The 15429-nt window shown below is 50.5% G+C and overlaps 1 protein-coding gene across 2 annotated transcripts; it reads right to left on the reverse strand.

The window, feature by feature from the left end:
- Positions 1-1281: 1281 nt before the first annotated feature.
- Positions 1282-14084, reverse strand: Asl (argininosuccinate lyase). 2 transcript variants are annotated; one of them, XM_021163972.2, is made up of 17 exons: positions 13987-14084; positions 13735-13789; positions 9645-9839; positions 8815-8898; positions 8530-8586; positions 8292-8389; positions 6131-6208; positions 5937-6014; positions 4556-4608; positions 3726-3788; positions 3162-3276; positions 2922-3006; positions 2750-2809; positions 2445-2528; positions 1849-1929; positions 1656-1762; positions 1282-1487 (listed from the first exon to the last, which is right to left on the reverse strand). In XM_021163972.2, the coding sequence occupies exons 2-17, from the start codon at positions 13744-13746 to the stop codon at positions 1343-1345; spliced, it is 1395 nt and encodes a 464-aa protein (XP_021019631.1). In that variant the 5' UTR covers positions 13747-13789; positions 13987-14084; the 3' UTR covers positions 1282-1342. The 2 variants fall into 2 exon arrangements, with proteins under 2 accessions (XP_021019631.1, XP_021019632.1); XM_021163973.2 differs by having other exon boundaries at positions 13901-14015.
- Positions 14085-15429: the final 1345 nt, after the last annotated feature.

Consider the following 15429-nt stretch of genomic DNA (forward strand, 5'->3'; position numbering starts at 1 on the left):
ATGCACATAGGTGCTCTATTTTACCAGGAATGCCCCAAAGGTTGTTTTCTGTGACGTTTTGGACAAGGTTACAGTGAAGGTCCCCCAACCTGTTCTGTGTGTCCCCAAGAACGTGTTTCTTCCACCCAGGATGATCAGGGTGCTTCCCCTAGCCTCTGCATCAGTCTGCCTCCAACGGCAAGTGAGGTCCCCACCCCATCCTCCTTTCTTGCTTTTCCTGATCTATGTCAGGTGGAGACTGGTGGTGCCCCACTGGCATTGCACTGTATTTTTTTTTTCTTTTTTTTTTTTTTTTGGTTTTTCGAGACAGGGTTTCTCTGTGTAGTCCTGGCTGTCCTGGAACTCACTCTGTAGACCAGGCTGGCCTCGAACTCAGAAATCCGCCTGCCTCTGCCTCCCAAGTGCTGGGATTAAAGGCGTGCGCCACCACGCCCGGCCTTGCACTGTATTTTTATTTGATGTGTTTTACTGAGAAAGGATCTCATGTAGCTCTAGACCCCTGTGGAGTTTTTTGTTTGTTTTTTCGAGATATGGTTTCTCTGTGCAGTCCTGGCTGTCCTGGAACTCACTCTGCAGACCAGACTGGCCTCGAACTCAGAAATCTGCTTGCCTCTGCCTCCCAAGTACTGGGATTAAAGGCATGCACCACCACTGCCTGGCCCTTGTGATGTTTTTAAAAGGTTACTTTCTTTTTTGAGGTAGGGTTTCTCTGTGTAGCCCTGGCTATCCTGGAGCTCCCTCTGTAGACCAGGCTAGCCTCGAACTCAGAGATTTGCCTACCTGTGACTCCCGAATGTTGGGATTAAAGTAGTGAGCCACCATAGCCTGGATCAAAAAGATTATTAATTTTTAAAAAATGATGTGTACTTGATGAGTGTGTGATGGGCGTGTGTGCAGTACCCATGGAAGCCACAAGAGGGCACCAGATCCCCTCAGAGCTGGAGTTCCCTGAAGTTTGTGAGCCTCCTTATGTGGGTGCTGGGAACCTAACTTGGGTTCTCTGCAAGGGTAAGCGCTGACGCATCTCTCCATCATTCCTTCAGGATGTTTTAAGTTTATGATTTTGTGTTAATCTCGCATTCACAGTTATGCTACCTGCAAGGTGGGGGGTGGGGATCTGGGATTTAAGGTGTAGGAGGAAAAACCTTTGTTCCTGTCTCTCTTTGCATTGGCATTCGTTTTGTTTTGTTTTGTTTTGTTTTTTCCTACTTCCTTCATGACCCCATTGGCTAGCTCAACAAATCCCACAGCCCACTCATGAGGATCACAGGCAGAAGCATATGCTTGTCTTGGCTTCTTCAGGGCTCCATTTTATTGGGGAGCAGCTTTGGGTGGGCGGGATCTAGGGCTCCTGGGCCTGCAGTAGGGCCCGCACCTGCCTGATCTGCCATTCGACACTGGATTTCGCTGTGCCACCCAAGGCACTGTACTGTTCCACGCTGTGACTGTAGTCCCACACGTGAGTCACATCACCTGAGAACAGGGGACTGGGGAGAAAGAGGATGGGGTCAGAGTAGCCAGGGCATCCCAGCCTGCAGCTGCCCAGGATCAGCTTCTGGGATGCAGCACAGCATGGAGATGCAGATGGGGGGGGGGCTGGGAGTGAGGGGACATAGGGGGTAAGGGCAGTGGTGAGCGGGAGGGGTCTGCCACACCTGATGGTCTGCAGCTCCTGTAGCGACAGCAGGTTGAGAGCCACTCCTTTAGTCTCTGCCATAAACACAGCTTTCCCTGAGGCCTCATGGGCCTGGCGGAATGGCATCTATTATAGACATAGGCAGAGGGTGGTTGGGAGTTTGTTTTCTCCTGTGACACCGTTGTCCCCAAGCCCGGCTGCTTCACACTCACCCCTTTGCGGACCAGGTAGTAGGCGAGGTCCGTGGCCAGCATGTCAGGGCTGAGCGCCTGTTTCATGTTCTCACGATGAATCTGGAGGCGTAAGACCAGCAAAAGGAGAGCTTGGGAGACTCCCTGGAGCCTGGCCTACTGTGTCCTCAGCAACGGAGTTATGCCCCAACCCCAGCCCACCCCAAGAGAAATCCACTCTCCGTTTAAACATTTTCATTATTAGCTTGTTTTTATCTTTTGGGATAGGGCTAAGCCAGGTGGCTATGGCTAAGGCGCAGGCCTTTAACCCCTGCACTAGGGAGGCACAGGCAGGCAGGTGGATCTCTTGAGTTCGAGGCCAACCTGGTGCACAGAGTGAGTTCCAGACACCCAGGGCTACACAGAGAAACCATGTCTCAGAAAACAAACAAACAAACAAACCAACCAACAAACAAACCAAAACAGAAAACCTACCCTAGCCCAAACCTGGGGCTTTGGTATCTAACCCATCCCATCCATCCCTCCCCCTCCCAGGCCTGCTGGCCTCATCCCCTCCCCTGCAAATCCTGGTCTGGGCCTAGTGGGGGAGAGGTGGGGGAGGTGAAGGCTAGTCTTGCCTGCAATGTAGAGATGACTCCGGTGGCCACTTGGAGGACAGCTATCATGGTGTCAGACACTTCAAACACAGCCTCCTTGTCTTCCTGGGAGGGGTGTGGCAGTTAAGGGACCCGCAGCCCCGCCCTTCACCCAAGCCTCATTCCTTGTTCCACTGGGTACCCTTAGCACTGAGGGTAGGCACAGACTGTGTGCCCAGGACAGGAGGGAGCCATTCTAAGGGTACCTGTCTGGCTCTCTCAGAACTCTGAGAAGTATTTATGTGGTATAGACCAGAGGATTCCTCACGACACTCCCAGGTTCATACCTGTAAGTCCTTGTTGTAGGTGCTTGGAAGTCCTTTGAGGGTCATCAGGAGTCCGGCACACTGCAGGGGGAGTGACACTGAGCAACTGGGACACCAGAGTCAGACATGGAGTCCCCTAAGGACTCCCGCTGGGTATGTCTGGAAGCCTTGACCCCATCTCTGCCCAGCTCACCCGTCCAAATACTCGGCCCGCTTTGCTCCGGATCAGCTCCAGGCTGTCTGGGTTTTTCTTCTGGGGCATCAAGCTGCTTCCGGTGCTGGGGGGTTGGGGGGACAGAGGCGTTAGGACTGATGGGTCTGTTTATGCCTGGCTGGCCTGCTGTTAGAGGCACCAGGCAAGTCTGGCAAAGGCGGCGGCGGTGCAATGGGATGGGAGGAAATGGTTCCGGTTGGTATGAGATATGGACCTTACCTGTAGGCATCTGAGAGTTGCACAAAGTTGAATTCCTTGGTACCATAGAGAATTAGGTCCTCTGCCATCCTGCTGAGGTGGGTCATACACAGAGAAGCCCAAAACAGGAACTCAGCTGGAAGGGACAGCAGGCCTTTTCTTTTCATTTATTCTCTGTGTGGTCACTCAGAGATGGTCAAAGGAGAACTTGCAGGAGTCAGATCTCTCCATTCACCATTTGGGGCTCAGGGTATCAGGGTGTCAGGTTCACCATGCTTCATAGTATGTGCCTTTTTACCCACTGAGAAACCTCGCTGCCCCTTTTGGTTGGTAGTAGTTATTTTGGTTTTGTTTGTTTGTTTGTGACAAGGTCTTACATAGCTCAGGCTGGTCACAAATTAATTAGCAGAGGATGTCCGTCAATCACTGATATTCCTGGCTCTATTTCCCAAGTGCTGGGACTATGGGTGTGTCCCATTTTATACCCAGTTCATGCAGAGGGGATCAAACCCAGAGCTTCACACACACTAAGCAAGCACACCCCTATCTGATGTACACCCCCAGCCCTGGACTCTGGGGTCTTACCCACGAAGTCTCTCTCACTGGTGGCATCCATGCTGTTGAGTGTGATGGCCCCAAAGTTCAGTTCTAGAGGTGAGAGAGGGAAAAACAGCTAAACTGGAAGGCAAGAAGTGCCCACATCTGGACGCCCAGACTCACCCTTGACCCCTTCTTGGAAATGGGAATTGAAGAGGGGTATGAGGAGGGGAATAGGGTCTCTTTACAGATCTTACGAGGACGGAAGGAGGTCTAATTTCCCTAGCAATAGGTACCCCTGACATAGGCACTGGTCTCAATACCCATAGGCAAGATGTGAGGGAGGTTCTTGGTGCTCATGGATAAGCACTGGGGGGACCAGAAGGTTACACAGGCGGTTAGACTACAAAGGGACGGATGTGTAATCTGCTTTCTGCCCAGAAGCCAGGGAATGGATGTGGTTAATTGCCTGGTGATTTTCGCACTGTGTAGCTGAGACCACACCAGATCCTCCCCCAGATCCTAATCTGCGGAACCCATCTTCAGGGAAGCTGTCATGTGTATTTTACAAAGAATTTCAATGTAACCATGTTTTAAGTTTTATTGCGCATATAGGATTGAGTTACTTATCACCAGGAAAAATTCCACCAAATTGTGCTGTGTTTAAATATGCCTAAAATAAACTACTCGGGGCCACACTCCAGAAGTCTGAACCATCACCGGCTACTGAGTCATGTTGAAACGACATTCCTGGGTCTTCTACTGTTTATATGTGGGCACGAGTTCTCTGTGCCTCTCACATGTCATCTTGTGTGTCTTTGAGACCAGCAGAAGCTAAGAGTGACAGTCTCCAGAGAAGGATGACCAAGGTGCCTCACCTGCACAGAGTAGCTCCCGGTCCACACCCAGAGGGTTGCCTGCAATGGCCCCACTGTAGAGAGACAAGGGTTCACAGAGACTGAGGCTCTGGGTACCAGTCACACGCGACACCCAGAAGCAAGCCTTAGTTACTCAGCTGCTTTCCTGGCCTGGCCACCTTAAGGCCCCAAAAAGTTTCACCATGCAGGGAACATGGTGCGAGATGGGAAGCTGGCTGGGGTTTCAGCGTTTTTCTTGTTTGGTTATCCCCATGTTAGAGACCTGAAAGGCAGAGCAGGGTCTAACTCTTTTCTATTAAAAATATTGTGTGTATGTGTGTGCATGTGTTCTTGTCTGTATGTGAACCATGTGCACTCAGGTGTCCACAGAGTCCAGAAGAGGACCTCAGAGCTCCTGGAACTGATCTTAGAGGCAGTTGTGAGCACCCAATGTGAGCACCGGGAACCGAACCTGGGACTTCAGTGAAAGCAGCTGATGTTCTTAGCCATCTCTCCAGCCTTTACAGTTTTATTTTATTTTTAAGGACCTGTTTTTATTATTCTTACGTGTGTGTGTGTGTGTGTGTGTGTGTGTGTGTGTATGCATGTGTGAATGTATGTCACATGTGTGCAGTGCCCATGGAGGCCAGAAGGGGGCACTGGAGTTCCTGGAGCTGAAGTTACAAGTGGGTTATATTCTGCCCAGGGTGGGTGCTGGGAACTGAACTTCAGTCCTCTAGAAGAGCAGCAAGGCCCTTAAACATTGAGCCATCTCTCCAGCCTACCCTAAAGTTTTCTTTTTTTTAAAAAAAGATTTATTTATTTTATGTATATGAGTACACTGTAGCCGTCTTCAGACGCACCAGAAGAGGGCATCAGATTCCATTACAGATGGTTGTGAGCCACCATGTGGTTTCTGGGAATTGAACTCAGGACCTCTGGAAGAGCAGTCAGTGTGCTTAACCACTGAGCCATCTCCCCAGCCCCTAACGTTTTCAATTAGCAATGTATATTATACAAATCTGGTTTCATTATGCCATTTTCATACACGTGCGGAATGTATTTTAATCATATTTGCTCCTCCATTACCCTCTCTTGTCCTCTTACTACCCTGACGAGTCCTTCCTTTTCTCAACATTTCATGTCTTTGTTGGTGACCCAGTGAGTTTCACTAGGGCTGCTAATAGGCGAATGTGTGAGTGGTTACCAACAAGAGCACGGGCAACTTAACCAATGAAGAAATGTCCGTCTCCTAGCAACCACGGCTGTCTATATATAGACCCTGAGGAAGAGGCAGGGTCTCATAGGCCCCTCCCTCTAATCTCCACGCTTTCCTCAGTCTTGATTGGGTAGCAATTTGCCCTCAGCTTCCATAAGGGGACACTGAGGGCTACTGCCTTACCTCCCCAGTGGTAAGACATTGATTCGCTTCTGCACCTCCAAGAGTCTCTCTGAATCTCGTGTCAGCGCAACAGCATGGCTGTGGGAAATTGGGAAATAGGGGTGGATGGTTGGTGGTAGGACACAGGGAGCCTCCTCTTCCATCAAAGCCCTTGGTCAGGGCCGCTTCCTACCGCCCCTGCTCTGACGACTCACCTCAGGATCCAGTGGCTCCAGCGAATGGGCTGAGCTCTCTGCAAGTGTGTGTACCCTGGGAAGAGGACATCACGTTCCCTGTAGCAGGTGGAGAAGCAGGAGACCTGAGGGACTGGGGTCTGGCAGGGACAGGTAAGGCTTGCTTAGGGCACACCCGGAACACTCTTTTCAGGCAAGGTAAGAATAGACCTGTGGCGCTCCGCCTATAAAAAGGGAGCAGATGCTCACTGCGGATAAAACCGGAAGTGAGTCAGTGAGCTCAAAGACTAAACCAGGAAGGGCATGATGGTGCGGGTCTGCGGTCCTAGTGCTCGGGAGGTTGAGGCAGGAGGACTGCAGTAAGATTGAGACCAGCTTTGGCTATATATGTTGAGTTCTAAGCCAGTCTGTGTTGTGGATGAGACTCCGTCTCAAACACAAAGCCCAAGCTCTGGGTGTGGTGGTGGACACCTGTAATCCTAGCGATTGGGAGGCTGAAGCAGGAGAACCAGGAGTTCAAGGGTGGCTTCAGTTACACAGTGGATTTGGAGCCGGCTTGGGCTGTCTTTAAAAAAAAATAAAAAAAGCCGGGCGTGGTGGCGCACGCCTTTAATCCCAGCACTCGGGAGGCAGAGGCAGGCGGATTTCTGAGTTCGAGGCCAGCCTGGTCTACAAAGTGAGTGCCAGGACAGCCAGGGCTACACAGAGAAACCCTGTCTCGAAAAACCAAAAAAAAAATAAATAAATAAATAAAAAAAATAAAAAATAAAAAAATAAAAAAATAAAAGGAGAGGAGAGGGAAGGAGAGGAGAGGACAGAGAAAGAGAGGAAAAGAAGGAAAGGAAGAAAGGAAACTTGAGGCTAGCCTGGGCTACATAGCAAGCCCCAGGCTACACTTAGTGTCTAACCATCAATATGTTCAATTTCCTGTATTCACTACCCCCTCCTCATTCTTAACAGCAGTCCCCCCCCAACACACACACAGTTCATATCCCTTTGCATTCACACTTAGCAGAGGTCTATGAATGGGGGACACAGAGTTAAGAAATGGGAGACATTGCCCTAATTCTGATACTAAGATATTTCAGGGTCTCCTTTGTCAAGTCTGAAGGGGACAAAGCCAGTCCCAAGGACATTAGAACATGGATGCATGGGACGAGGCTGGCAGGAAGCAACCCTTGGCTCTGTCATCTGCCTTCTGTGTAGGGTGGGGAGTGGAGTAAGATGGGACAGCCTAGATTGGAGAGTGGCTGCCTGCTTTGCGCTTAGTCAAGCCCTTTCCTTGGGCACCTGGAGCTTCAGTCTCCAAAAATCCTTAAACAGATGCTGTCGCCTGGTGCCCTCTGGGCTGTCCTAGGTAGGGGATAGAGCTGATAAGTCACACCCTGCTCCTTATTGCTCTGGGAGCTCTGAGCCCACCTAATACTTCAGGGCCTCATGTCCAACTCTCTTCACCCCGGCCATCTAGATCTCACATTCAGAGAACAGAGCCTGGTGGCCCCCTGGGCTCTATCCTCTGAGTCAAACTGCTGACATGTTCATGAGGGGCGTTGAGCCTGTCATAGTTGGGCCTGTGGGCCTGGAAAGGTGGCTTATTGGTTAAGGCCCCTTGGTCTTGCAGAAAGACCTGGGATTTGACTCCCAGTCCCCACATGGTGGCTCATGGCTAATTCACTGCTTGAGTGAAAGGAGGACCTGATGCCCTCTTCTAACCTCCACAGGCACCAGGCATGCGGGCAGCACACATATACACATGTGCAGACAAAACACTTATACATATAAAAGAAACAACAACACAAATAAACAAATACCCTGGAAAATAAAAACCCAAACCCAACTGGGCCTGTGGAATACTAGTATTCTCTTCCTTCAGGAGGGCTCGGGAGTCTTTGGACTTCGCTTGAGTATTGTGTTCTTCCTCCCAGGCGTTCAGATGTAATTCTGCCTTAGTTGGACATAGACTCACCTCTGGCCCCAGAAGGAGCTAGAGTATACAGACCGGGGAAGACTAGGGAAGACCAGGGAAGACCAGACCCTATCTACTATGCAGCCCTGGGGGAACCATCGTCCATGCTGTGTGCAGACCTCCTGTCATGGCTGGTTTAGGGTTAGCCACACTCATTCCTTGCTTAGATCCCCTCCAAGGAGAAAATTCCCATGGCAGTATCCCCGGGAGACTTACGCCTCTGCCCGGTCGACCATGGTTCCAATGAGAACCCGGAGGAAGGCGGAAAGTTTTGAGCAGGTCTGCCTCATCCACAGCCTGAGGTCCGTGACCACCTGTAGAGAGGAGAAGGGCGGATTCAGGGCGTAATGTTTGCTGCTTCCCTAGAGAACCAGGACAGCAGCTGAGCCTTAAGAGCCTCCTGGACGCCCATGGTTGACATGTTCGTAAAAGAGGGCAGGAGGGATAGGGACACCTGGTCGTTGCGACTTCGTCCTGTGTGTAGCTTCCCCGCAGCTTCACCGATGAGTTCCTGGAGTGAAAAGGCATGAGGTTAGGAACTCCCTGCTCACAGTTCAAGTGGTGACACTCCATCCAGGTAGGGGTCCCTGCCGACCCTGTGGCTCCTTCCCTATGCCAGGGACCTCCCCCTCAACCCCATCCTGCCCAAGTCTCTTGCCATTTCTACTCTGCCAAGGATGCCTGTGATGGGATAAGGTGAGAGAGAGAGAGATCAGTTATGAAGAAGGGTGTGTTATACCTTCAGGCGCCGCTCATTGGCTGTGTGGATGTCTTCATCATTAGGGTGTAATTTGAAGGTGCCTTGGGCCCACTCTTCAGCAACCTGAACAAGGTAGCAGCAACCCAGGGTATCAGGTTGATTGGGCACCGGGAGCCAGGAGTCTCCCTGCCTTGGTCCCGGTTCCACCACGGTTAAATGCCCTTGTATGGCAGCTGATCCATAGACTACTTCCCCATCCCTGAGGAATGCTCTCAGACCCAGTCCACCTTGGTCATGAGCAATGAGGAGTCACTGACAGACAGAGATGGGAAGAGGGTAGGGTGGGGTGGTGTTAAAAGCACTGGCTGCGATTCCAGAGGGCCCAGGTTCAATTCCCAGCACCCACATTGAGGACCACAGCCATCTGCGATTCCAGTTCCAGGGTGTCTGAGATCCTTAGACACACATACATTTAGGCAAAACACCAATGCATGCGAAATAAAAATAAATTAATAAATAAAAAGGAGAGAGGTGATAACTATAGCACCAGCCATCTGAGGCAGTAACCATCTACTTATTCCAAGGTCACACAACAGGCCTGGAATTCTACTTCCTATGCCCCAGGATATGAGAGCCAGGACAAGGCTCAGGCTCAGTGATAGAACAGAACACTTGCGTAGAGTCTCCCAATGACGGGCTGGGGGCGTGACTCAGCATAGAGCATTTGCCCTGCATGCACACAGCCCAGGGTTCCAGCTTCAGCATCAGCAGGAGGGAATGAAGGAGAATGTCAGGCATAGGGATTTGGGCTAGGAGCCTGGGTTCCCAGGGGAATGGATGTAGGGTGTGGCTTGTGACAGGGAGATTACCTTGTCCAACCCTTGCAGTATCTGCTGCATCTCGGCTTTGGTGAGAAGCCCCGCTTTCTCCAGGCCCCTGCTGTAGGCCTTGCTCCCCTGCACATCCACATTCCACAGATGCCGGTCATAGGAGATAGATGAGTTGAACTTCTCCATGATGGGGTCGACAGCACCCACAAACCGGCCACCCCATAGCTTCCCGCTCTGGCCAAGAGGACAAAACAAAACAGACTCTCAAAAGGGACCCTTGAGAGAGTTAGCCAGAAAGGGCGTGGGGTCGTCGTCCTAGGCATTAGACATTATTCTCACTGGACAAATAGGGCAGCTGAAGCTCAAAGGCTTGGGAACTTGGTGGGCATGCAAGGAGATATGATAGAAACACAATTCAGGGTTCTTTCTCACCACGTGGGATGGACCAGGGGGACAGTGGCATTCCCGGAACCACACCAAAATTACTTTTCTCTAGCCAATAGATCACATTGTGTAATTGTTGTTATTTTGTTTTGCTTTCCTTGTTTTCCGAGACAGGGTTTCTCTGTGTAGCTCTGGCTATCCTGGAACTCACTCTGTAGACCAGGCTGGCCTCCGAACTCACAGATCCACCTGTCTCTGCTTTCAGAGTGTTGGGATTAAAGGCGTGCATCATCACCACTCTGTCCAGCCTCTATTTTTGTATCATTGTTTTTCTAAAACGACATTCCCTGATCCCCCACCTCCAGCCACCAGAGAGCAGCAGGATAGGTCAGAGAGGCTTGTGTTTGGAAAGAGAAGGACACAGGCCAGGATATGGACAGGCCATAGGAAGGGATGCAGAATATACAGGAAACAGCTAACCCAGGACCAGCAGAAAAGCATGGTAGGGACACTGGTGGCGGACATGGAGTGTGTGAGTGTGTGTGTGTGTGTGTGCAAAAGCCACAGGGAACATAAGGTTTCTTCCCCTTGGGTATACATATAACTCCTTGAAGTCTCAGTTTTGCCTCTTTACAAAGCAAGGAAGGTTTATACCCACAAGATAGGCTTGTTATAAGCCGTGACCCTTAAATAGAGTTCATCCTGTTGTGGTGACCCCCCCAACCATAAAATTATTTTTGTTGCTACTTCATAACTGTAATTTTGCTGCTATGAATCACAATGTAAATATCTGTGTTTTCTGATGGCTCCACACAACCCCTGGGAAAGCCCCACCCTCAGAGGGGTCATGACCCACAGATTAAGAACCAATGTTATAAGCATTTAGTTTGATATCATTTGCAAAGCGAATACATACTGAAGGAAGACTGGGGGGTGTTCAGGGTTAGGGTGTGTGCTCTCTGTTTTCTCTGCTTTGTGTGTGTGTGTGTGTGTGTGTGTGCCTACATACACACACAAGAATGCTGGAGTCAGTGGTGTCTTCCTTAATTGTGCTCTACCTTATTACTTATTGCTACTATTAATTTTGAGACAGGGTGTCTTAGTTAATATTCAAACCATCACACAGGGCCCCACTCTGTATCCTTGGCTAGCTGAGAACTCACTATATACATGAAGCTGGTCTGGAATTCCTGGGGATCTTCACCTTCTGCCTCTACCCCCCCGCCTCCCCCCCCCCCCCGTGCTGGGATTACAGTGTACCACCAAGTTCTTAGAGACACTGTTGCTCACTGATCCTGAATTTATCAATTCAGCTAGGCTGGCTGGTCAACAGCTTCAACTTCTTCAGCACTGGGACCCAAATTCAGGTCCTTACCCTTGCAAAGCAAGCAGTTTACCAACACTGCCTCCTGAGCCCTGAAGTGTCTCAAGGGAGCAGGCACTTTGCTCTGGCCCCTGGCTAGGAGCCCACCCCCTCCGTGTTCAACCATCAGAAGGACTCTGAACCGCAGAAGCAGCCTCCAGCATCATCCTCAGCTCTGTGAGAGGATCTACACCTGACCTTCGAAGGATCTCTTTCAACACCCTTCCCCCTGGGCCCCTGGGGCCTGTGGGTCAGGGCCAGACAGTCAGTATGGAGAAACAAGTCAGGAGGCTGCAGGGGAAGGCCCAGGAAGCATCCTGCCACTGCCTTCCTTTCCAGATTTTCAGCCTCTGTGCCTGGTTTGTTGGTAATAACAACTCCTTAATAAGCAGGACAGCAGCCAGAACAATTAGTATCAACCCACAGAATGGCTTTAGGCAAGCTGAGGCCATCTGCAGCCCAGACCACTGTGTTCCAGGAGTGCAGAACTCTGAGCTCCAATTCCATCAGCAGGCTTCCAGACACACACTCCCCCTTGACCAGGCCCATTCCTATATTTGGAATTTAACCTAGGGCCTTGTTTGTGAAACACAGGTGCTCTACCACTGAGTCATAGCCCAGTCCCTTAGTGAGAGATTCTAAGCTGGTGTTTTACCACTGAGCTACAACCCCAGCCATGTGTTTTGGCTTGTGGAGATAGGTTCAGTTCTGGACCAATACAAATGGAGAGGGTATAGCTGCAAGCTGGAAGCCGGGTAGAAGGGGGAGAGGGCCGAGTGGAATGAGTAAGATTCCATTTAAATGCACAAGAGAAGCATCGGAATAGTTAGTTAGCCGGGTGTAGTGGTGCTCGCTTGTAATACCAGCATTAGGGAGGCAGATGCAGGAGGATTAATAGTATGGGTTTTTTTTTTTTCCCTTTGTTTGTTTTTCAAGACAGGGGTTCTCTGTGTAGCCCTGGCTGTCCTGGAACTCATTCTATAGACCAGGCTGGCCTTGAACTTATGGAGCCCCTCCTGCCTCTGTCTCCCAAGTGCTGGGTTTTGAGGCATGGGCTACTGCAATTACATGGTACTGCAATTACATCCTTTTATGAAGTGGACACCAACACCCCTACTTCACAAAGGAACTAAGAGGTCAAGGACCCTGGTGTACAAATCATATCTGTTTGGCTCCAAAGTCCAGCCCTTGTTCCTGACCCTCCGCATGACCCAGCAGCTAAGTAGATCAGGCCGTCGTAACTCAAGTGAGTTAAATCTTTAATCGGAATGATGAGCTACGAGGAAGGAGGTGAGTTGCCAGCTAACGAAGACCAGAAGGGACCACACATGCAGGCATCTGCTTCCCTACAGCCTCCATTCCCTAAGAGTTCAGAGCGATGACTCTTGAGATCCATCCCTTACAGGTGAAGCCCAATAGCTGTCATCATTCCATTTACCAGATAAACCAACCAAGCCCACGGGAGACCTATATCTTGCACACCTTTCACTAAATAGGAAGACAAGCCAGGGATTCCTGGCCCGGGGGAGAGGACAGCGACACCCTAGGGAGTCACTGGGGCCACGGAGAGAGGTCCCTCCTTCCTGGCCGGTTCTATATGATGGACCTCAAGGACAATTTAGGGACTCAAGTTTTCCTATACATGGGAACAAGTGAATAGGAGGACCGTTATCCTGTTGGGCGGGGCCTGACAAGAAGTTGTGGGGTGAAAAGCGGTCTAGCCTGGGCTAAAAGTTAGCCATTGTCTCAAAGAAAGAAAAACAGGGACTGGAGAGCCGGGCTCAGCCAGTAAGAGCACGGATGTTTGGTCTTCACCCACATAGTGGCTCTCAAACATCTGTAACTCCATTCCTTTAGATCCCACATAGGGAGCAGCCAGCCCCGTGGTTCACAGACGTCTATACATGCAGGCAAAACATCCATACAAATATACATTTTAAAATAATTCTTTAAAAAGGGAAAACGCAGGGCTCAGTAGCTCATACCTTTAATCCCAGCGCTCTGGGAGGCAGAAGCAGGTGGACCTCTGAGGTCTAGGCCAGCCTGGTCTACAGAGCGAGTTCCAGGATTCCACATGGGAACTCTGTCTCAAAAAACAAACGAAAAAAAAAAAAACTACAAAACAACAACAAAAACAAAAAGCGGGGAAAACCGCCCGACAAAGTGGCCAATAGTGAGATCATTACGTTAGCCACTAGGTGGCGCAGGATGGGCAGATAGCGACGCGGACATCCCTGAGTCTACGTGAAGCCAGTCTTTGGAAGTGTGGTCGGGAATTTCAGGATCACTGCAGGTCTGTGTGGCAGGAGATGGCCCCCATACGCGGTTCAACCCGACTGGTTCCTCCCCTCTCCTTTGCAAGGTCCCCTCAGTCCTACACACCTCTGATGCCATGTTGGGCGGTTCCTCCTCCTCCTGGAGCTTCTGTCTTACGAATCTGGAAGACAAGACCACACTGACCAACTCGGCTCCGGAGGTCTACGGGGCAGGGACGGAGTTTGGACACCTGCTCGGCTTGCAGGACGTGGGCAGCACTCAGCAAGCGCACCACAGACTTCGCGTTCCCTCTTGTTTGTTCCCTCTGTCCCACGTTCCCTGGACCTAGTGGATCAAGACCCTCAGGGACCAGGTTACCTTCTGGTCTCTCCTGGCTTTTTCTGGTCCGGATGGCGTCCGCTGCCCCTCTGTCTTGTCCCCGCCTCCTGGAAGAGTAGAGCCAATTGGGAGAGGTGGGTGTGACTCATCAATCACGCTTATGGGCGGGACCACCTCTGGCTAAGCTACTAGCAGCAGGAAGAGGTGATTTCCAGGGAGTCAGCACTAGCTGTGCTGAGGTCCAAGCACATAAAACCTTGGCTGAGGTGAAGACAGATGACAGGTTTGTCATCCCAGCAGCACCCGGGAGGCTGAGGCAGGAAGATTGCTGGAGGTTCCAGGCCTGGGTTGCAGATGAACCTGTTTCAAAACAGTTTCAGCACTTGGGAGGCAGAGGCCGGGGTGGGGCGTGGCAGGTAGGGGTAGGTGGGTGGGCAACAGGGACTAAAGAGTGAGACCTTGTCTCAAAGTAGGGGGCAGTGGTAGGGTCCCATGCTAAATCAGGTATGGTTTTGTATGCCGGTTATACCAGTACTCTGGAGGCTGAGGCAAAAGGCTTGCTTTAGGTTCCAGGCCAATACAGACTACTAATGAAGCATGGTGGTATACGCCAGTAGTCCCGGCTTTCGGAAGACTGAGGGAGGAGGACCAGAAGTTCTAGGTCATCCTGAGCTGCATAAGCCAGCTCAAGGTAGCCTGGGTTATGGAATTAAAAAAAAAAAAAAAAAAAAAAAAAAAGGCTGGCAGTCAGGCTGTGGAAAGCTAGCTATCTGCTAAATGCTAAGTTACCAGTGATAACTGTTAGCACATACCTGTGATCTCAGCAGTCGGGAGCCTGAGGTAGGAATGTCAAGACTTTGAATCAGGGCTTAGAGAGATGGCTCGGCACAACGAGCTAGCCTTGAAAGGTTGGCCGGCTGAGTTCGATCCCTGGAAATCATATAGAAGGTCAGCTGTGGGACTCATCTGTGGTCTCAGTATTTCTACTCAAGACGGGCGAGAAGACTGGAGGAATGTGGGGGCCAGCTAGTCTGGGACTTGGAGCAGTGGCAAATATAAGAGAGGCCCTGCCTCAATAAGGGGAAAGGCAAGAACGGACCCCAATGGTTGTTCTCCAACCTCCACACATGTTCTGTGGCAAGTGGTGCACACCTCCCCTCCCCCACCCCCAAACAAATGCCTACCTAAAGAAAAGATGGATCCAGTGAGGTGCCTCAGTGGGTAAAGCTGCTTATTGTCAAATCTTACAATCTGAGTTTGATTCCAGGACCCACATAGTGGAAAGAGAGAATGACTTCACCAAATTGTCCTCTACACTCTACGCATACGCATGATACATACACGTGCATGCATACTACATACATAAATGTACGAAAAAAAGGACAAAAAAAAAACCAAACCCAAAAGTTGGGATGTAGCCCAGTTGGTATTTCTCTAGAGAGTCTAGAAAGGGATTCTAATGGGCAATTGAGGGTTAAAACT

Source organism: Mus caroli, chromosome 5 (assembly GCF_900094665.2).
Source record: "Mus caroli chromosome 5, CAROLI_EIJ_v1.1, whole genome shotgun sequence".
Taxonomy (NCBI): domain Eukaryota; kingdom Metazoa; phylum Chordata; class Mammalia; order Rodentia; family Muridae; genus Mus; species Mus caroli.